Below are 20,852 nucleotides of genomic sequence, written 5' to 3'. Positions count from 1 at the left end.
CGAACTTTGTAATGCACTTAAAACTGTGTAGAAAAGTATATAATGAAACCAATTATCATTGGTACAAGGTAATCACAATTAATCTTGATCTTTGGATGTGAGATTGAGTGGCTACATTTATTTCATTGAACGAAGTTTAAAGTTTAAAAGAAATTTTTTCGAACTTTATGACACACCCAAGCTATCAGCTTTTATATTGAATAGTTGTGCTCTCTTTATCCCAAAGGTAAATGGTCTTATTGTGCACAATCCCTTAAATAAATTTTATATGATATCTTTTTTAAAATAAATTTGACACAAGTTGAGCGGATAGCACAATATAGTGTCACCACGTAGATGACACATTGTACTAATGTAAAATTAATTGAAGTCAAACTTAAAATATAATCTAGCAAAACCACAATAAAAGAACTTCCATTATTTAACTTCAAGGTAATCCAACAAACATGCCTATTTAAACTCTGTAGAAAAAATATATAAAGCTTAAATAAATTATACATTTATTTTAACTTCTTTAAAATAAATTTTACACAAGCATAGTGCTACTACAAAAAAAATGCATTACACTGTTCAAATCCTAGGACCGCACTGCGACCGATTTAAATTCAAAAACATTTTCTTTCCTCCCTTCCATTTACCTTTTCTGAAACTTCTCTCTCTCTTTCTCTCTCTCTCGTCGATCGGCCCGAGCAAGGAGAATTTCTAGCCACAATTAGGTTTTTGAAATGGGATATTACATTATGGAAAATGTTTATATAGGGATGCTACCTTATAATGTAGAACTACGGATGCCCCTCAAAAATCCATCAGAAAAAAGTAGTTTAATGTTGAAAAACCCTTTGATAGATCATCTCGACATCGAGATGTATGCCTATGAAAAAAAAAATATTTTAAATATAAAAAATAGTGTATTTTACAACATATTATCTACACCGTCCATTTTCAAGATTTTCGTATGTTTATAGATCTTTTGATTTTAACCATTTTTTAAATTTAAAATTTTATAATTAGATATAAAAATATATTTTGCGATAATCCTAAGAACATTTTACATCAAAATTATATACCATGATAAAATTTGAAGGAAGGTGCACCTATCCTCTACACCTATTGATGCGTCTGTATGCAAATTGCACCCTTACATTATTCTGGCAATCTGATAATCATGGGTTTTTAAATGGGAAATTACATTGTTCTAATTAGGGTTGCAAAAAAGGAGACGATTCGGGTTTTTAGAATCTATAACATCACCTTAATAAACAACTGAAAATCACTAAAAATTAGCATGGGAAATCAACGAATTTAGTGTTTTTTTTCCTAGTTGGACGGGAAATCTTTCTTCTTTTATTTGGTTTTCTTGGAGAAATTATTGTGTTAATTACGATTTTCAGGTGCCATTCTTTTGTGACTGTGTTCTTGAGCTTGTATCCAATCATGTTTTGGTGTAAATTCATTCTATTATTTCACGTTCTGCTGATAAGCGGTGACCTCTCTGATCTATTATTCATCTGTTTACAATAGTGTTTATTGTGTGATCTCTTTCTTGGTGCTCATTTTTTTCTTTTGGCACTTTTTTTTGAAATTTTTTCCATGGATAAGTTGATGAGTCAATTATTTTTTTCCATAATTTTTGTTTCAAATTATTGCTATTCTTGTGGTTCAACTTAGTGGTTGGATTGAAATATGTTCCGGTTATCTGGGAGAAGTTATCGGGGTGATTCCATTTTTTGGATTAGATACGGTGTTTCGCTTCTAGTTGTCGATATGCTCTATTTGTTCAATGAATATAAGAACATACTTCAATCTCAACCATTACATTTTATAAGAGAGATCCGTATTTGATTTGAATGGATGATCTCATGCAAGGATCCATACTTAATTATATAGAATTGGACGAAGTTTTATTACTCTCCATATATGTTCCAGTTTTCTGAAATGACATATATTCTGACCATTAATTTCAATTGCATTGTTGATATTGCTCTTCTCATAAATGTTTGTAATGCTTATAACTTATTCTTTTAGGATATAATTGATGCCAAAGGCATTTTGTAATTTGTTTCTTTATTGGATATTTAGTGTTTGAGTTCATGGCACACCAAGGAAATAATGATGGAGGAGCAGAGGACGAGGTCCTATTGTACTCGAAAGAGAAACGTGTCTCAGAATTAGTTGGTTCGGCGAAAAGGAAAAAGCCGGGTTGTTACACCCTAGAAGTATTGATCATCCACTGATGATGGTGGCTATAGCAGAGACGTAACGCTCATTTCACAATATATATTGGAGAGATGATGTTAACATTGTATGATATGTGATGGATTCACCGTCTCAAGGTTGATGGCAAGCCTGTACTGACTAGAAACTACGGGGATTACCATGAATATTTACTTGAGTGGCTCGGAGATTGCCTAGAAGAGGAAAACCTCATGAAACTGAAGTATACTCAGTTGAGGGAGAATTTTATGCAGTTACTGGAGGATGCCACAAAGGCAGATATTGAACGGCGTACGAAGGCCTACTTAATATATTTAGTCGGTAAAACTATATTTTGTGATCCAAACAGCAATGAAGTACCTAACTTTGTTCGAGGATTTTGATTAGGTGGGATCGTATGCCTGAGGGCTGCAGCTCTAGCATATCTGTTCTGCTCACTAGCCAAGTTTGCAACCCTCAAAGTCAAAGACCCAAATGTGCCGATTAAGGACATTACTACCCATTTAGGAGTGATAAGAAGTGCAATTTGGTCGAGTGGAGGGTTCACGGTTCACCTACTCGTCACTCACATCAAAATATTTTTGCCAAATAAAAAGGAAAAACTATACTTCCCATATTTACATACTTATTAACGGCTCCCTTTCTAAATATAACATATAGGATTTGAATGGGTGTGAACAATAAAAAAACCCATTATATATAAAACTATTAGTTTATAAAAAAGAAAACACCATTATATATAAAACTATTAGTTTATAAAAAAGCAAGTGAAAATGTGAAATATAAGTTTAAGGTGTGAAGAATAGAAAACCCCATTATATATAAAACTATTAGTTTACAAAAAGCAAGTGAAAATGTGAAATTGAAAAGTTTTAATTATGTAAGTAAAAGCTAAGCTTTATTTTCACTAAATTCAAATTTTAATTGTCATTTTATTTTAGATCACTGAGAACTCTTAAAAGACTTACAAAAATAGCATGCTATATGTGCATTTGCAAGGGGATAAAGCTCGGATGATCATGATGATGATTTGATGTGATATTATAATTATAAATAGTTAAATTAATATTTAATATTTTATTATTAAGAATAATTTTAGAAATTTTGGCAACTTTTAAAATTTATTTTTCCAATTCCAAGTGACAACACTACAATAACTACTAATTTGACCACCTAAAGCACCATGTAGATTTTAGAAAATGTAAGTGATCCAATGTTCTCCCTCTATGATTAAAAATAGCTATATTTTAAATTATTTCTATTTATTAATGGACCTAGTTTCTATGAGGCCAAGCTCACGTATGTAGAAATGCGGGCCTCTTAATAAATCTATTTTTGAGATGGATTTTAAGACTTAATTTTTAAGGACATATAATCTCTAACATGGAGATCATGAATATGAAAAATAAATAAATTTTTAAAAATAGAAATAATGATTCTAGTAAAAAAACAATTGGACCGTTAGTTCCATTGTCTTTAGAGGGAACTCCTACCTGCATCCATCTTTAAGATGGATGCTTTACACTTTTTTGGACCGCATATGTAGAAATGCGGTCCAGCCCGTGTGAAACAATTTTCCTTTATTAATTAGTGATATTATATAATATATTTTTTAGAGTATAGGTGTAGTTTTGAACTCACTTAGATTTATTGATTAAACTTTTAATGATTGCCTTTTAAGATAATGCTTGGAATTCTTATTCTAATCATGATTTAACTTCACAATAACTTACGCTTCTCTAAAATTTATATTTTAAAATAAATATTGGAAAATAAAAATAATATGAAAATGACTTTTACTTGTAAATAAGATTAAAAGAGATAATTTTAGAAGTGAGATTTTTTTATCAGAATGTGTGAGATATTTTCTTATAGTGACAAACAAAATTCAGAAGTGTATCCTTTTCGATAAGATCAACTTATTTTATAATTAACATATTTCAATAAAATATGTTGATTTTTAACATTCAAAATTATAGAATCAAAATAAAAAAATTGTCTCATGCGAGCTGGACCGCATACCTAAATATGCGGTAAAAAAAGTGTAAAGAATCCATCTTAAAGATGGATGCTAGTAGGTGTTTCATCTAAAAACAATGGAAACCAACGGTTCAAATGTTTTCCTACTAAAATTATTATTTCTAATATTTTTTTTTTTTCATATTCATGATATTTGTGTTAGAGATTACACATCCTTAAAAATTAAGTCAAAAAATCCATCTCAAAAATCCATTTATTGATATGCTCTATTTCTACATAGGGAAAAGTTTATATAGAGCTGAGTCAAACTCAAGTTTACCTCAAAAATTTCACTAGAATAGGCTGTTTTGATGGCCAAATATCCTCAAATTGATCATCTCGACATCAAGATGCATGGACATGAGAAAAAAATGGATTTCAAGTTTTTGAAATAGTGCATTTTGTAACGCATATTTGAACCGTCAATTTTCAATATTTTCAACTTTTCATTTATATGTTGATTTATACTATTTTTAAAACTTAAAATTTTATAAATAAAAATAAATATATATTTTATAAGATTTTGAGTATTGAAACCACATTTCTCAATATTATTTGAAAGTAGGCTCCAATTTTTTATTGTTTAGAGCTTAGGCCCTATACAATCCGCACCCTTTCTACATATGCTTGACTGCATAGAAACCGAATTCACGTTTTCAATCTAATTTTTCAAAGAAATCGCCCTTTATCCCTCTCTCTCTGTCTTTCGCATGCCTCTCTCTCTCTCTGGAACTTGAGGAAGGCAGGGTTTGCGAAACCATCCATTGCCTCTCTCTCCTCAATAGTTGGTGAGATTTAGGTTTTCTTTGGGTCATCAGCACGCCTTATGAATTGTGGGGATTGTATTTCTCTCTCATCTTGGTGATTTATTTTGGTTACATTTCTCTTTCCTCTCCTTTAGACGAGACTGTTGTTAAGGGAGGCTTAATCTGCGCTAGGGTTTGATTTTAGGTTATGCCTTGTTACAATCTGGGCACTAGCTAAGATTCAGAGAATTTGAGAGATGCGTTTTGGATGTAAATTTTTTGAACTTCTTCAAAGTTGCAGAGGTTTGCATCGTAAAAAAAGGAAGATGAAGCGAGGGAGATTTTACCTTTGCCCAATCTTTCCTTGCGGTGAAATTTGTGTGAAAAAATATAAAAAACGCCATGTTTTGTATTTTAAGAAAAGTCCTTGCTATCAAAAGTTGTTCCCAAATGATAGGGAGAGAGGGACAGCAGCCAAGTCAAAACTCTGTAATAACGGATCTAAGAACGATTCTTCTCCCTTGACCTCATCACACTCCTACACATTTTTACTACCACACTCAACTGATACAAGTTCATATACATACCCATCTCTCTCTTTCTCTCTCTCTCTCTCTCTCGCCATGGATGACGTCAAGGTAGTGATCGCAAAATTGAAGATTTGTGCGACTCTTTTCTCGTTTCCAATTTTGGGAGTAGGGATATGGATGCTATGCATGACCGATGCCGATTGCGAATACCTTCTTCGAATGCCGAAGCTTAAGATCATCTTAGGAGTGATGTTGATTATCATCTTTGTTTTCAGTAATGTGGCAGCGGTCTCACCAGTTAGGATGCTGTTGTTTACATGTTTGTTTGTGATGTTTTTGCTCATAGTGATTCTCATTCTAGGTATCTTATTAGTAGGGTCTGATGGAGCTGAGAGTAGAGGAGTGAGTGGCTCACCTCGCTGGCTACAGATGAGGGTAAGGAATACAGAGAACTGGCAAAATGTGAAGAGCTGCATTTTCACTCTTGATATGTGCGGTGATCTCGCACAAAGAACCATGCACATGACGTCGTATGATTTCAACATGATGAAGCTTACTCCGATTGAGGTAGCCATAGTCTCTCTCTCTCTCTCTGGGTGGTGATCATCGAATGAAATCATGAAGAGAAAGTGGAACCGCACCGAACTGGGTCCTATCCTGGTCAGGTGGGTCTTACTTTCTCCTCACTACGACGATTTGGGGGGGTCCAAATCTCTAGGCGTCCATGGTTTCATCGGATGGCCACTGGCCCAGTGAGTACTGTTTTTCAGTCTGATGGACTGTGAAGCGTGTTTTCTACTAGTACACCAACTGGGGATTATAGTTGTTAAGATTTTTTTTTTTTTTTTTTTTGGGTAAGTAGTTGTTAAGACTCGGACCGAAAACCATTGATAGATAACTAGTCAAAATAGATATCTGAACAAATTTCTCTTGGTTTTGAAGCAAACATAGCTGGACAAAAAATTTAATAAAAAAAGTTTATATAAAGTTGCAACTTTAAATTATAGAATTATAGTGCACCTCAAAAATCCATAGAAATATTGTTTTGATAGTTCATTTTACAACATATTATTTGATTATTTTCAAGATTTTCATATTTTTATAGATCTACTTAAGTTGAACAATTTCTAAATTTTAAAATTTTATAATTAGATACGAAAATAGATTCTCAAATCATCCTAATATTTGATACCAAAATTACATCAAAATTCGAAGGTGCGCCTTACACTTTTCAACGGTTTAAGATTGAAACCTTACCCACGAAACACCCTTATTGTTTAATGTTTTATACTTTTAAATTATGATTATTATTATTTGATCTAATAGATTATAATCTCCTATGAAATTGGTTTTGAGCTGTGATCCAATTTTACTCTCTAACTTTTGGGGCCCTCTCTCTCTCAATGGCTACAACAGTCAGGGTGTTGCAAGCCTCCCTTGTCATGTGGCATGATAGGCGTTAACGCTACCTATTGGGAACCGGAGCCCACAGGAGAGCAAGAACTTAGTAATATGGAGGATTCAGATTGTGCCACGTGGAGCAACCAGAGGAACATCCTGTGCTACAACTGCAACTCTTGTAAAGCCGGTTTTTTACAGAGCCTACAAAAAAGGTGGCAAAAAATCGGCATAATCCTAATTACCATGGTTGTCCTCGAGCTCCTCCTCCATACCCTCATTTTTGTTGCCGTTAGATGGAAACCTCACCCTAAGTCATAAAAATGTGATAATTTTCTCTCTTTGTTATTACTTGTTTGCTTGTATTCATTTCCTGCAATAAGAGTGTGAACATGTTGAATTTCATACATTTTCTGCAGTTTTCATCACATGCAAACGATGCTTTAAAAACAGGAATCTGGGTCCGTGAGGCCTTCCGAAAAACTGAGCCTGGGCCAATTCTGCTAGAGATCATTTGACTCGGGGCATACATATGAAAAAAATAAAAAAAAAATATGAAATTCCTCAAACTAGAACAGCTTGCATCCTGATCTCAATCCAACTACGGCGATTACGAGTCGGATCGGTAATTTTTCAAACAATGCGTAGAATTGACAAACTTTTTATTATAAAGCCGGACTCCATAAAAGCTCGGACATATGAATAACTCGGTATCCACTCTCCCTATTTACATATACCATCCTATACTCCCACTAAATCCACATCCTTCTCCTTGCCCCCTCTTTTCACACCAACACTACGAGCTACAACCTCTACTTTCACACCCAAAAATTCAAGGCAAGAAAGAGGGTACTCTTGCTTCTTCACCGTCTATGATTGTTTCAACAGAGAAAAGCACAACGTTTGAGAGAGGTTTACTTATGCCCTAGAAAACGATTAAGAACAGGTATTATTTGATTCCGCAATTGAGAGGGCCATGGCCACCATCATCTGACCTTCGAAGCTATCAGTGCTCGCACCTGAGATCTGAGATGCTAGAGAGCAAGACCCGTCTCTCTCTCTAAGACCTTCAATAGGTTTAGGGCTAGTGCATGGTGAATCAGAGAGAGAGTGGGTACTACTTGAACAAGTGGTCTCACCCTCTATCTCTCCTATTGGCTCAGTCTGATCAACCAATGACCCACTCTGCGTAGAGTTTGAGCAGCTTGAAATGCGGTCTAGGCAACCGGTTTCATGGTCCACTTCATTGGAATCATGGTCAGGAGCCTCATCTAGGCTCCTGGTTTCATGGTCCGCTTCATCAGACTCATGGTCTGAAGCCCCTACTACAGAACCCAGTTGATGTGAATTCTTGATTTGGCGGTTCGAACTTGATGGCTCTGGTCTGGTGATGTTTTGTTCAGCTAGGGTTGCAATGGCAAAAGCAAGACCTCCAGTCACTGATGTTTCTAATGCAGTTTCACCATTGGTGGTAACTGGGGATGGTCCCGATTGACTCTCAGGATGAGCAGGCGTACGTGTTACACTTCTTTGAAGGCTAGGATCCTGGAGAACAAGGATTGAGAAAAGGAGTGGTCAAGGAACTGAGCAATAGAAGTGCGAGCACAACTTCAATAGACTGGACAAACAAATAGTAAACCAGCATAACTCACACTCACACACATAGAGAGAGAGAGAGAGAGCTTGTAAAAGCTTAAGATGTTTTCCCATAAGAACCATTTGAAATATTACCTAATTCTATGAGACACAGCTTCACAAATCATAATCAAGTATAAACGAATGTCAAAGCAGACCTGAATTGAGTGCCATATAGCTTCCATCACCATGATACCTTCAAGATCATCCAGATCAAATTCTTCATTTCTGCATAAGCCAAGAGCAATTTATACAAACTTGCTTCGACTATAGAGACAAACAAGTACATGTAACACATAAACCTGATATTCTAGTTTATCTGTTTTGGATCAAAGTCCTCTAGGCAAATGCAGATGGATATTACCTAAAATGCCAAGCAAATTGGCTCCCAATTAAGAGCATAGCATAGCATCACGATTTCCATTATGTATTTGGATGCACTTATAAGTTCTAAAGACTAATAGAGGAAAATAAAACAATAGAAAAATAGAAGTCCCAAAACAGCCATATTTTAAAGGGTGCAGTTTGTATAGAGCCTAGGCTCTAAACAATCAAATTAGAGACTACTTTCAAATAGTGTCGAGAAATGTGGTTCCAACACCGGAAATCTTTGTGATAGCCTTAAAATATATTTTAAACTTTATTTATAAAGTTTAAAGCTTCAAAAATACTGTAGATCAACAGATCTATGAAAACTTGAAAATTGACAGTCCTAAAATGCATTACAAAATACACTATTTCCAAAACTTGAAATCCAGTTTTGTCTCATGTCAATGCATATTGATGTCGAGATGATCAAATTGAGGATATTTGGGCATCAAAACAATCTCTTTTAGTGAAATTTTTCAGGTAGGCCCTAATTTGATTGTTTAGAACCTCAGCTCTACATAAACTTTTCCCTATTTTAAAGGACTTTTCAAAAAACAAAAAATGTCAAATGAAACCCAATACACCCATTTCGTAATTAGTAATACACAAAATCAGAATCACATGTCTCCAGGAGTAGTTGTGACACGAGCTTTTCTATTTTTTCAGTTTAATTTATGCAAGACAAACAAGTACAAGCAAGTAAACATTGGAAACTCTAAACATCAATAGCAGGTAACCCATGGACCTCCAAGGTCAAATATTGTTGAATTATCTGCAACAATGTTAGCCATCAGAACATGAAACCCAATCAAATACTCGTTCCTTGACCACTTAACTTTCAAAGCTAGAGGGGCCCAATGTAACATCAAAGATCTTTACAAGTTTATTCATAAAAAGTTGCCAAACCTGGCCAAGATCAAGCTCCCTTAAAGAGCATCTGTCAAGATAAAGTGTAAAACCAGGTCAATCAAACAGCAAGAAACCGAAACACCTATCACCTAGCAGCAAAATCAATCCACGTGTTTTGCTCCTACAAGCCTAAAACATCCATAACCAGTCTTAGTTACAACTAAACCTTGCCCTGAATTACAAAGCATACATGCTCCCCACAACATCAATCCCATAATATTCAACTCAAGTTCATTAACAAGTGTGGCATTACTTGGTAACGTAGAAACAAGAGAGTTAAGAAACTTGTGAGAGGGACAGATCAGCAGAAACTCAGGCGAAAAGTTTCTAAAAGGTTTGGCAAAATACCAGAAAAGCTACTATAGTTTAAAAAGAGAAAGGCAAAAAACACAAATCTCAAGCAAAAACTGCAATGACCTCTTAGTTTAAAAAGGGTTTTAAAATTTGTAGCTTATATTTGTAGCTTATATGGAGGAAAATATTTTAAGCTGCTCAATCTTTTAAAGCTTATATGGAGGAAAATATTTCTTGTACTATGCAAAGAAGACCAATACCTTACCTTCTTAGTAACATTGTTAGATGGACTTACAAAGACATTTCACAAGCATGATGTGATGTTTCACGTCAACCAGTAAAACACACTCCTTAAACCCTGTTCTTTTAGTATATGACACCTCTCGGACATTGCTGAAAATGGTTGCATTACATCATCTTTCTAGTGGTGGCAAAAAAGGGTCACATTTTACTTCGAATACTCCCACTTGGGCTGCTTGACAAATTCTGGCCCACTTCCACCAGTGGTTTTTATCTCTACAATGAAAAAATTAGGCTTTTGTAGATGAAAATTGCAAGCAAAGAAAAAAGGGATTTCTAGGACCGATATATATAAATGAGTGTCTTAATAAACCCAGAAAACTACCATAGAAAGAAGGCAATCATCAATAGAAGAGTTTTTTTTTTTTTTTTTTTTTTCTTTTTATGATCAGTTGTCAATAAAAGACTGCCACACTTAATAGAATGCAAATCAAAATTTATCGTTATTTTATATTCAAAACCCCAAAAAATGGGCTTAAACAATGATCTTACCCAAAAATGGGTTCAAACAGATTATTGTCTTTTTCCATTATAAGAAACACAAAAATCATTTTCAAAGGGCCATGTGCCTCACATAAGGCACAAAGCCCATATCCTTCAAGGGACAAAAGCACAGGGCCTTACAGCTCTGCTTTTTTAGGCTTCGTTTTTCCTAACAATGATCATGTCGCATCGAACCATTTGCTTTTAAAAAAGACACATAAACAATTAACACCTCTTCTCAACTTTAAAGTAGCCCGATTTCTTTACTCCCCCTTATTGAAAATGTGTCTGCTTTTTGGGGGGAGGAGAGAATGCAGATAGTTCAGTTATAGGAATCTCAGGAAGGACTTCAAAACAGGGTCGTCTGCAATCATCCAGTCATTTTACCATGCAATAATTTTTAATTTATAGCTCCCCGTACAAAATTCAGCTGTACGCTATCTAAAATGCAATTATTCCAAAGTGCCCACCTCATGGATGCCATAGTTCTTACTTAACTCATTTGTCATGAGACCACAATTTAGTCCACTCGCAACTATTTGGTCAAAAATAAAATATATTAATACGTTCCCATGATGATAGACAACATCCAGCGTACTCGGCTTACCGGTCCTGTCTATGCATGCTTAGGGGCCTGAACACCTCAACAGTTTCCCCTCTCGAAGAAGCATCCAAGTCCTGCACATCTTGGGTATCACCTGATCCTATTGATGAGCTTCCGGATGATCCTGCAAACCCAAGAAAAACAAACAAATAAGTAAAAAGAGGTTCAACATGTATATGGAACAAATAGAATCCCAAGAAAAACAAGAAGACTAAATTATCAAAAGAGGAAAAAAAAAGAAAAAAGTGAAACCAGCACAAGACAAATCAACATGAAAGGAACCAATAAACAGATTCAATTAGAAAGCACAACCAGATGGCTCCTCTACACATGGACTTGGAGATGGACGCCCAGTTTGGGACCTAATCAGTTCTTGTTCTGTCAGCACCTTATTTTCTGCAGCTTGACGTTCTCGGCATTGCATCCTTATCTTAGCCTCAATGAATTTTTGCTCTTCCTACCATCCAAAATCAACGAGAATCAATATTTCATGTGACCCAACACTCAACTTTATCAAGATATGATACCCCTACAACCACTCTCAATCTGAAGAGATTCCAAAAACTATTCCTACTACAGAAAGAAAGGAAGTAGTCATCATAATTTAAGGCTCCCAAAAAACCATACCGCCTGTTCAAGGCCCTTCTCCTCCTGTGTTCTAGCCCCGCGGAACTCAACCGCATAACTGGAGGTTTTACAAAATGGGCATCTATCAAAGATAAGAAATCACAATATGAAGATAAACCTCATCCAGTGCCCTGAGGAAAATTAGACTAAACCCATGGACATGAAAAAATTTACCCAAAGAACCAACATCTTATTTGAGAACTAGCCCATTGCTTTTTGAATTCAATTCGATGTTAACTAAACAAAAGAAATCACAAGGACCAACTATTCTTGGTCACTGTGCAAACAAGTAGAAGAACAGCTATCATTGATAAAACTCAAGAGAATAAATCCCAACAAAAATGGACATCCACTTATACAACCACTTAATGGGCACATGAAACCCACCTAAATCACCAAGAATAATAAAGAACACAACCAACAAACTGTTGAATCAGAAACCAGACAACCCTAATTGACCAGAGACCAGATAAGCAAAGTGATACAAGGAAAGTTGTAAGGATACTGTGCTGGACGAACAGAATTTGAAGGCTTCATCTGCAAGAAGCATTCTGCAAATCAACAGAACCATTCCTTCTCAGCAACAAGTATGAACCATGAAATTATACAAGTAAAGCAGAAACATAATAACAATAAGAAGAAGAAGACATAGAAGAATGATGCAAAACAGACAAATGAAACCAGTTTTGAAACTCCAAAACCAGGAGAGAGAGAGAGAGAGAGAGAGAGAGAGAGAGATCATTCTAATAATAAACTTGTGTAGAAATCAATTATGAATTAAAAACAAGTACACTCCTTCACAGTCCTTAGAAAAGGATTTAAAGAGATCACAAAACCAGGCTCACAAAATTACAAAGGCACCTAAATTATAATCAAATATCAATGTTATATCATAGTACCAATTACCAATCATGATATACACAGGAAATGCAGCCCAAATGGGATGGATACAGCCAAGGAATGTAGTAACCCAGTTATTATCGAGGAATTCTCTCAACATGATCATAATGGCTCAATAGAGTTCCTGGACACCCAAGGTAAATGGATGAAATTTTCTCAGAAATAAAAAATCTTTTGTGTAAGTTTTACATTCTAAATTTTGTTCATGTACTTAAATAGCCAAACCAATGGCAGATAAAGATGCAAATATGGGTGCAAATAGGGAATTTTCAGGGTACAAAGTATTTTCCTCGAAAACTGAATATCTTATAGTAATTTCCACATTCTAGGTTTGGTTAGTATACCAAGGGAGGCCAATTTGTTCGCAGAGAGATGGCATACATGGGTGTAAATAGGGATACCTTGGGGATATGAACTCCCTAAGAATGTTTACATCTTCTATAAGGATTTTTTTCCCCCCATCCATATCTTTTATATAGATTATTGATTACACATTCTGATGTTCTAGGAAAACAGAGAAGGAAAGTAAAGAGAACTGGAAACATGAAAATGAAAAACCAAAGAAACAATGTTGAGGATCTTCAAAAACTTGAAAGAGAAAACAAAAAAGCCAAAGAAACAACTTGATGATACCCAGAACCTATAGCATCAGCAATTCAGCAGTCACAACTCTGAGAACTGATACCACCATCTCTCCATATAAACCATGGTTACCTCATTAATAGTTAAACCAAAACCATCAAAGAATAAATAATCCAATACACAAAATACATGAAATTAAACAAGCACAATGATCAGAAATACCGAAACTTACCTGTGCAAATACTCTTTGCACAACATCTCGATCTGTTCAAACTTGGATAATACTGCAATCACCAAAAGAAATAAAAGAAAATCAAAAAAATGGAAAACAACAAAGAATTTAATATAATCACCCAAATAAGAGACAGTTCTAGCAAGGGAAACACCAAAACGTTTTATGGTGGTTCTTGCAATTTCATAATTATATAGTGAGGGATAGTTGAGAAATCTAACTATTTTTAAGAAATTCTAATGAAATTCATTCCCTAATACTTCGTCTGGATTTTCTAACCCTTTGCAGGTCTTAGATGGACGGGCTCTCCATTGAAGACCTCCACGGCCTTGGACTCTCATGCTCAGCTGCAGGTCCATCCAAGCAGCACTTCTCTCTCGTGTATCCAAGTATCTCGCAGCGCCACCTTGCTAAGACGTCAGTTCACCAAGAAAGCCACTCTTCAGCAGAGTCTCACCCAGCTGCGCCTCCCCTTTTATTTTCAATTTCTGCTGTATTTTTTCCATATTTTGTCTATTCTCCCAACCCCTTTCTCTTGTTCTCTAGAACCGATCTTGTGGGATGCCTTCTTTATATATTTTACTGTAATTTTCCATTTTCAGTTTAAAGAGTCAACAGTTCCTCAAAAAAAAATATTTTTTCTTAAACAAAAACTGACAATATTTTTATTTTTATTTTCCTTTTTTCACCATTTCATTCCAATCTTCACAAAATCACAAATACCTGGCGTATGTTGTTCCAAATTTCCAAATGATTACAGAGAAATATGAAATGCAACTCCAAATTGGAACGAAGAAAACCAATGAAACAATTCAAAAAAAATCTAAAGAAAAAAAAAAACAGATGAAGTGCTAAAAAGAACCAGAAAGTAAGTACCAACTAATTGTCATGCAATTGTTATGCGGATTTAAAAAACCCAATGAAACAATGCAACAAAAAATTGGAGGGGGAGGTGATCTGAAGCATCACAATAAACGCAAGGGAGAGATTTATAACTCTACCGAAACATCATAAGAAACCAATTTGAGCAAGAGTGAGAGAATCAAATGGAGATAGAGAAAGAGACATACAAAGCAGCAGATAGGGCACTCTTCAAGATCAGGCAAGGCGTCCTCAGAGCCAGGAAAGCAAGGGGCGAGCTTCGAGTGCAATATGAGCCTCCTTAGTTTCTTGTAATCGACATTTGCGTGCTCATAAAGCTTGCCTTGAGGTCTCGTGTACCTCTCATCCACTCTGCTCCTTCTCACTAGAGCATTTCCCATGGCTGATGGTCCTCTGTTTCTCTCCACGTCCGCTAAACCCTAGACTTTCATGGCGACGCTCTGCAGGCGAAGGTAACTTTAGAGTAAGAAAGAGGGTATATATCTTGGAAAACAGCAAGCAGGTGATAGGGCAAAACGACAGATGTAGAGAAGGGATTTTTAGAGAGAGAAAGACAGGGATTCAATTCTTTGCTCAACGATCACGCTGGCCCACCTGCTAGAATTAGAGGAAGGGTAGAGAGAGAGAAAGTAAAATTCTTGGCTGAAGCAGCACGTAGTCCTGGAGAGAGAAAGAGAGGGGAGGTTAGAAAGCGGTGGGAGCTTCGCCTACGAATCAAGGTGCCCTAGTGTCGGTAGGCCAATTGGAATTCCATTTCCGGTAAAGCCGCTTTACCAAAAGCACAGAGACACATTTCTCTACCCAAAGGAATGGAGAGAGAGAAAGATTTCTCTAATCGAAAGAATAGAGAGAGATAGGGGGGGAGAGAGATTTCTCTGCAAAAAAAAAATAAGAGAGAAAAAGCGGGAGTCGAGACTCTCGAGACCCGAGCATCAATCCGCTTGTCCACCCAACGTGAAGCTTGAAATGTGATGTGAGAGCAGAGGGACGAAAATGGACCCCAACAAACTGCTTAATTTCCTTTGCAGTCAAGTCAGTCAGTCTTATTGTTCGTGTGTTTTTCTATTCTTTATCTAATAATTATTTTGGTGGACCCACTTACGCTCATGGAGTGGTGAAAGGAGGTGCACGTTGTTAAATGGAACCGGTAGATGTGGGGCATTGACAAGTTTGGCCGTAGTAGGAAAACCATGCCCTCTCTCTCTAAAGGTTGCAACCTAGGTTCAAACTTCGTCAAATGAGAAGCAATTTTAGTGTTGATTTTTTAAAATGGCTTGAGATTCTATTTTCATCTCTATTACAAAATTTTGAATTCTAAAATAGTTCAAATCTAACATATCTGTATGCGTATAAAAATCATGAAATAGACAATCTAGATAATGTGTTGCAAGATGTATTATTTTTAAAACTTGAAAATTTTATTTTATTTTTTCATGTTAATATATTTTGATATCAAGATAATCAATGGGATATTTTTCTAATGTCAAAATAGCCTTTCTTGATGGATTTTTGAGGTGCATCTCGATTCTACAATTTAAGATGTCAACTTTTTATAAATTTTTTCTCTATTTTCTTAATTTTTCCCCCTCTTGTAATCCACTTGCAAGGAGAGAGACTCAAAGATAAACTTATTTGGAAGAATGAAAAAATAAATGAAATTCACGGTTACCAATGAGATAGAATGAGACCTATGCAATATGTTACAAAAATCCACCATTAATTTCGTTGTGTTTTAGACATTTCGAAATGAAGATTTTCTAATAACTTTTACTATTACTTTTCGAAATGTAAAGGGCATTTGGTGGTCCTTGACAATGGCACAGTTCTTTCTCTCTACAAAGAGTGCCAATGCATATGGGAGGTTCTCTTTTTGTGCATTTGGCAAGCGATAACGAAATCAATGTCTTCTACGTTGTTTATCCCTTTTCCTCACAATCAAACACTCCCGGTTTTGTCCCTTTAAACTTCTTGATCTCACTCGAGCGAGCCGGGTCTTAGTCGAACCCGGTTATATTTCGTAAAAGTATATAAACAATAAAAAATTGAGAAACACGGGCAATTGTAGGATTCTTCGGCTCAAAGCTTAGTTTAGGGGGCTTAAATATATGGTAATTTTTTATTTATTAGAAGAAAAAAGACCCTTTATATTTTTTAAGGATGCTGTTTCTATTAGGTTGCAACCTTAAACAATCCAATTAAAGGCCACCTTAAAATTTTATCATAACATTTAATTTTGTTGTAAAAAATTCTCAGTATTATCTTAACAATCTGTTTTCATACCTAATTAAAAAATATTAAATTCCAAAATAGTTAAAATGAAATAGATCTATATGTGAGGATTGATGTCTTGTATTATGAAGAAATAGATCCGTCAAGGTAGAGACAAAAGGACAACTCCAGGGGGCCGTTAGAGCCCGGAAGGCTGAAGGCCCGAAGGATTTGAGGCTCAGAGGAGTGTCTGGCGCAGGTAGACTTTGCCCATACGGAGTTCGAGTGTGGCAGCCCCCGAGGAAAATTTCGGATATATCCGTATATGAGATTCGATATATCTGGGACTCGATATATATCCGTACAAGAATATTTCAATAATTTGTACCATCTATCTAGGACTTGATATATATTGTTGCAATGGGGTTTTTAGGATCAATGAAAAAATGCATATTTCTTTGTAATCAGAGAGAATAGAGAGGCGTGAGGAAGAGAGCTATTGTAATCCTACTCTCCATTGCCATTAAAGAAGCTATCGTCTCCTGTAGACGTAGGCACGTTGCCGAACCACGTATATCTTTGAGTTGTAGTTGGTTGTCTCTTTCTTTTGTGTTTGTTTCTTCTTTCTTGTTTTTATGGATTGCTTTTTGTTTTTACACTATAAATATATGAAAATCTTGAAAATGGATGGTTTAAATAATGTATTGCACTGTGCACTATACTGGGACTCAAAAACTTTTTTTTTTTCATATTCATACATCTCGATGTCGAGATGATCGATTAGAGTGTTTTTCCAATATTAAAACAATATTTTCGATAGATTTTTGAGGTGTATTTGTGACTCTACATTTTAATGTTGCAACCTTATATAAACTTTTATCATTCTTTAAACAATCGCCCGTATCCTTTTTTTTTTTAGTTTTTTTAACCAAAATAGCCTTCACAGTAGACATATGACCGTGAAGGCATCACGGTACTTAAAATACGGTGATGACTATAATAAGTATTACAGTACTTAAAATACCTTAATAACCATAAGGTGTATCGTGTTATTTTAACTACTGTGATAGGTATGTTATAACAGTATTTTAACTACTCCCCAAGCTGTGCTAATCGGTTCTTGCCATCTGTTCTCTCCTTCTATCCTCTGAAAGGCTTTCTAATCGGTCTCAGATCTAATCAATCCAAGCTTCGATTCTACTAGCACAGATATAATGATTCCCCCATTTGTTCAGCTGATTTCAAATAGTAGAATTGATTTGTTCGTTGATTTCAAATCCTAGAGATAGTCGGATGAGTTCAGGCCTTCCACCCGTTCCTTTCTTGAATTCAAGTTCTGGTACTCTTTATCACAAAACCCTTGCATAGCTTTTGTAGTGACATTCTTTGTGTTTGATGTATCGGTCTGTTGGCGAATATCGCTTTTCTATTGGCTGGTGTTACATGCTCCCTATCCTAGTGATAAAGTAGTGTTCCCCTTAGTGGGCTTGGTTCTTTTCATCACCAGTGATGGGATGTTGTGGTGTAGTGGATATCCGTCCGAGTTGCTTTCGTAACAAATATTTTGTTTTTTGAGTATATGTTATAAGTTCTATTCATATACGTTCTAATAGTCAGCGCATACTAGATCAAGTTGTATTCTATTGAAATTGAGAAAGTGACTAAACTTTATTTTATTCTTTTGACTTCTAAAGTAATTCTCATCAACTAGCACCATCAGGAGTGAACTATCAAGAACAACTCATCAAATGAGTTACTATTAATTTGGAAGTACCCAAATTTACAATATTCCAAATGATAAGAAAAAAATATTGAGATAAAAGGTACGAACAGTTTGGATAACCTCAAAAAAATTTATTAGTTCATTAAATAAGATGTCACTTTACCCTCAAATCTTTTTTTAGCTGGAGTCGTGTTTCTCGTCGAACTTTACCCTCTTATGGCTCTCTCTCTCTCTCTCTCTCTCTAACCCTCACGCTCATTCCATTCCTTCCTGCTTTTCCCTCATCTCCTTCCGCGCCTCTCTCTCTCTCTAACCCTCTCAAAGCTCCTCAATCTCTGTAAGAAAAAAACAAGCTGGTTTTTCTTGGTTTTGAGAATCCTCAAATCTCTGTGAAGAAAATGAACTGGTTTTTCTTTTCCTTTGTCGTTTAGATTGACCTGAATATTTGGGTTTTCAAGAATCGCTGATCAAAACCACCAGGTGAGACGAGATTGACCTGAATATTTGGGTTTTCGAGAATCGCTGATCAAACGAGCTGGTTTTTCTTTTCGTCTTCCATTTAGGAATGCATCAGTTTTTTCTTTCTTTTTTAGGTGGACGAGAAGAAAAACACCTGGTGGGACATCAAATCTCTGTAAATTTACAGTTGGGTTTCCTTCTTTGCATTTGAAGTGACCAGGGTTGCGTTCTTGAGATTCTTGAAGCTCATCAAATCTCTGTAGTGAATTTGGTTGGGTTTTCTTTTACTCCATGGTATTAGTTAACTCTGTATTTCTTGGCAGTACCTGATAAATCCGGCTTGGGTTTGATGGTTGGAGAAGTTAGTTTTTAGGGTTTTGAGGATTGAGTTTGAAATGGGTAGCAGGAAAGCAAGGTGGACAATCTCTCTGAAGTTTCTTTTCAGCCATTGAAGTTTCGACGAGAATGGCGATCGGAGTTCCTGTACCCCATCGCCATGGCTCTAATGGTTGACCCATTCATTGTTTCTTCTGGACGGACCTTTGAGAGGAGATGCATCGAGGCCTTCAAGGAAATGGGCGCCATGGCCATGACCTCCGCCCAATTAGACGTTTTAGCCCTAATCCCTAATCTTGCTCTCAAACCTGCCATTTCCTACTTGTGTGATGAATCGGGCTTGAAGAAGCCTAGTACCCTGTTCCCAAAAACTGCCAAGATGGGGTAGACAAATCAACGAAATTAGACATCAAAATAGATTACCATCATAATACAATAAGTTGCGAATGTTTCTCAATTGAGGTGGAAAAAACTCGTACTTTATTCGCTGTGAATATTTTTTTCTTTGCCATTCAAATTAGCCCTTAGGTATGAATAATCCAGAGCTTGCTTTCCTCTATTTGAAAATCTCACTTCTAGGTTATCTTGATAATATCGGCGGAGGTTATATATATTTTCTCCTCTGTAAGAGCAATAGCAGTTTACATCCACTCAAGCAGTGTTATCCAAGAGGCAATCTGATTAGGTCATCTGCAATGACCTTGTGATGACCACAAAGGAATACATAAGAGAAATTATTGTTATTGATCATAAATGGTGACCATCAAGGTAATTAAAATATCGAGATACATCTTGGTATTTTAAGTATTGTGATATTTTTTATGGTTGTTTTCAAGTACAGTGATGCTTTCACGATCATACAATGACCATGATGGCTATTCTGATAAATGCAAAAAGAGCAACAAAAAAAAAGATAAAAAGTACGGACGAAGTTTAAGAAAGTATATGTTTTTTTTTTTAATAATAAAAAATTTAGATGTATTTCTAATAATTTCCCAATTTTGAGTCACACCCTTGAGTTACAAGAGAGATCCAAACCACCATAGACTGCGTGGGATAAAGATTTCAAGAATTTTGAAAGGAATAGAAAGAGAGAGAGAGAGAGTCTTCAACACGTCTCCTAAGTAAGGGCCAAACAAGGCGGGCTTGGGCTGGGCCCTAGATAAATTCCAGTTCCAAGTCCGAGTCCTTGTCCAAGTCCAGATATTTTGGACCCGGTCAGGTTTCGGTCCACATATGTATCCCATGTATGAATTTTTGTCAAGTTTGGGCTTGCATCTGGGTCCCATGTACGAATTTTGTCAGGTTTGGGCTTGCATTTGTGTGCCATGTACGAATTTTGGGTTTGGGTCCGGGTCCGGGTCCACATCCAGCCGTACCTGAACCCTATTCGACCTGTTCC

General features: G+C 35.9%; 1 protein-coding gene and 1 long non-coding RNA gene across 6 annotated transcripts; one reads left to right on the top strand and one right to left on the bottom strand.

Moving 5' to 3' along the window:
• Window positions 1-7,548: 7,548 nt before the first annotated feature.
• Window positions 7,549-15,442, bottom strand: LOC18435365 (E3 ubiquitin-protein ligase DA2L). 5 transcript variants are annotated; one of them, XR_016045962.1, is made up of 10 exons: window positions 15,319-15,442; window positions 14,913-15,164; window positions 13,843-13,894; window positions 12,634-12,679; window positions 12,129-12,210; window positions 11,814-11,958; window positions 11,505-11,625; window positions 10,380-10,630; window positions 8,701-9,848; window positions 7,549-8,452 (listed from the first exon to the last, which is right to left on the bottom strand). XR_016045962.1 is itself a non-coding variant. In XM_006845410.4 (9 exons), the coding sequence occupies exons 2-9, from the start codon at window positions 15,102-15,104 to the stop codon at window positions 7,844-7,846; spliced, it is 1,317 nt and encodes a 438-aa protein (XP_006845473.1). In that variant the 5' UTR covers window positions 15,105-15,164; window positions 15,319-15,442; the 3' UTR covers window positions 7,549-7,843. The 5 variants fall into 5 exon arrangements, 1 of the variants encoding a protein (XP_006845473.1); XR_016045961.1 differs by having other exon boundaries at window positions 8,701-10,630; XR_016045964.1 differs by lacking the exon at window positions 15,319-15,442 and having other exon boundaries at window positions 14,913-15,178.
• A 3,383-nt stretch (window positions 15,443-18,825) lies between these two features.
• Window positions 18,826-20,204, top strand: LOC110007376 (uncharacterized). The gene is made up of 2 exons (XR_002281136.2): window positions 18,826-19,135; window positions 19,249-20,204. It is a non-coding gene; the product is annotated as an uncharacterized LOC110007376 (long non-coding RNA).
• Window positions 20,205-20,852: the final 648 nt, after the last annotated feature.

The sequence above is a fragment of the Amborella trichopoda genome, chromosome 12 (assembly GCF_054954075.1).
Source record: "Amborella trichopoda isolate Santa Cruz 75 chromosome 12, AtrichopodaSantaCruz75HAP2 v2.0, whole genome shotgun sequence".
NCBI lineage: Eukaryota > Viridiplantae > Streptophyta > Magnoliopsida > Amborellales > Amborellaceae > Amborella > Amborella trichopoda.
The sequence above is the reverse complement of the archived record's forward strand: the minus strand, read 5'-3'. Positions and strand labels throughout refer to the sequence as shown.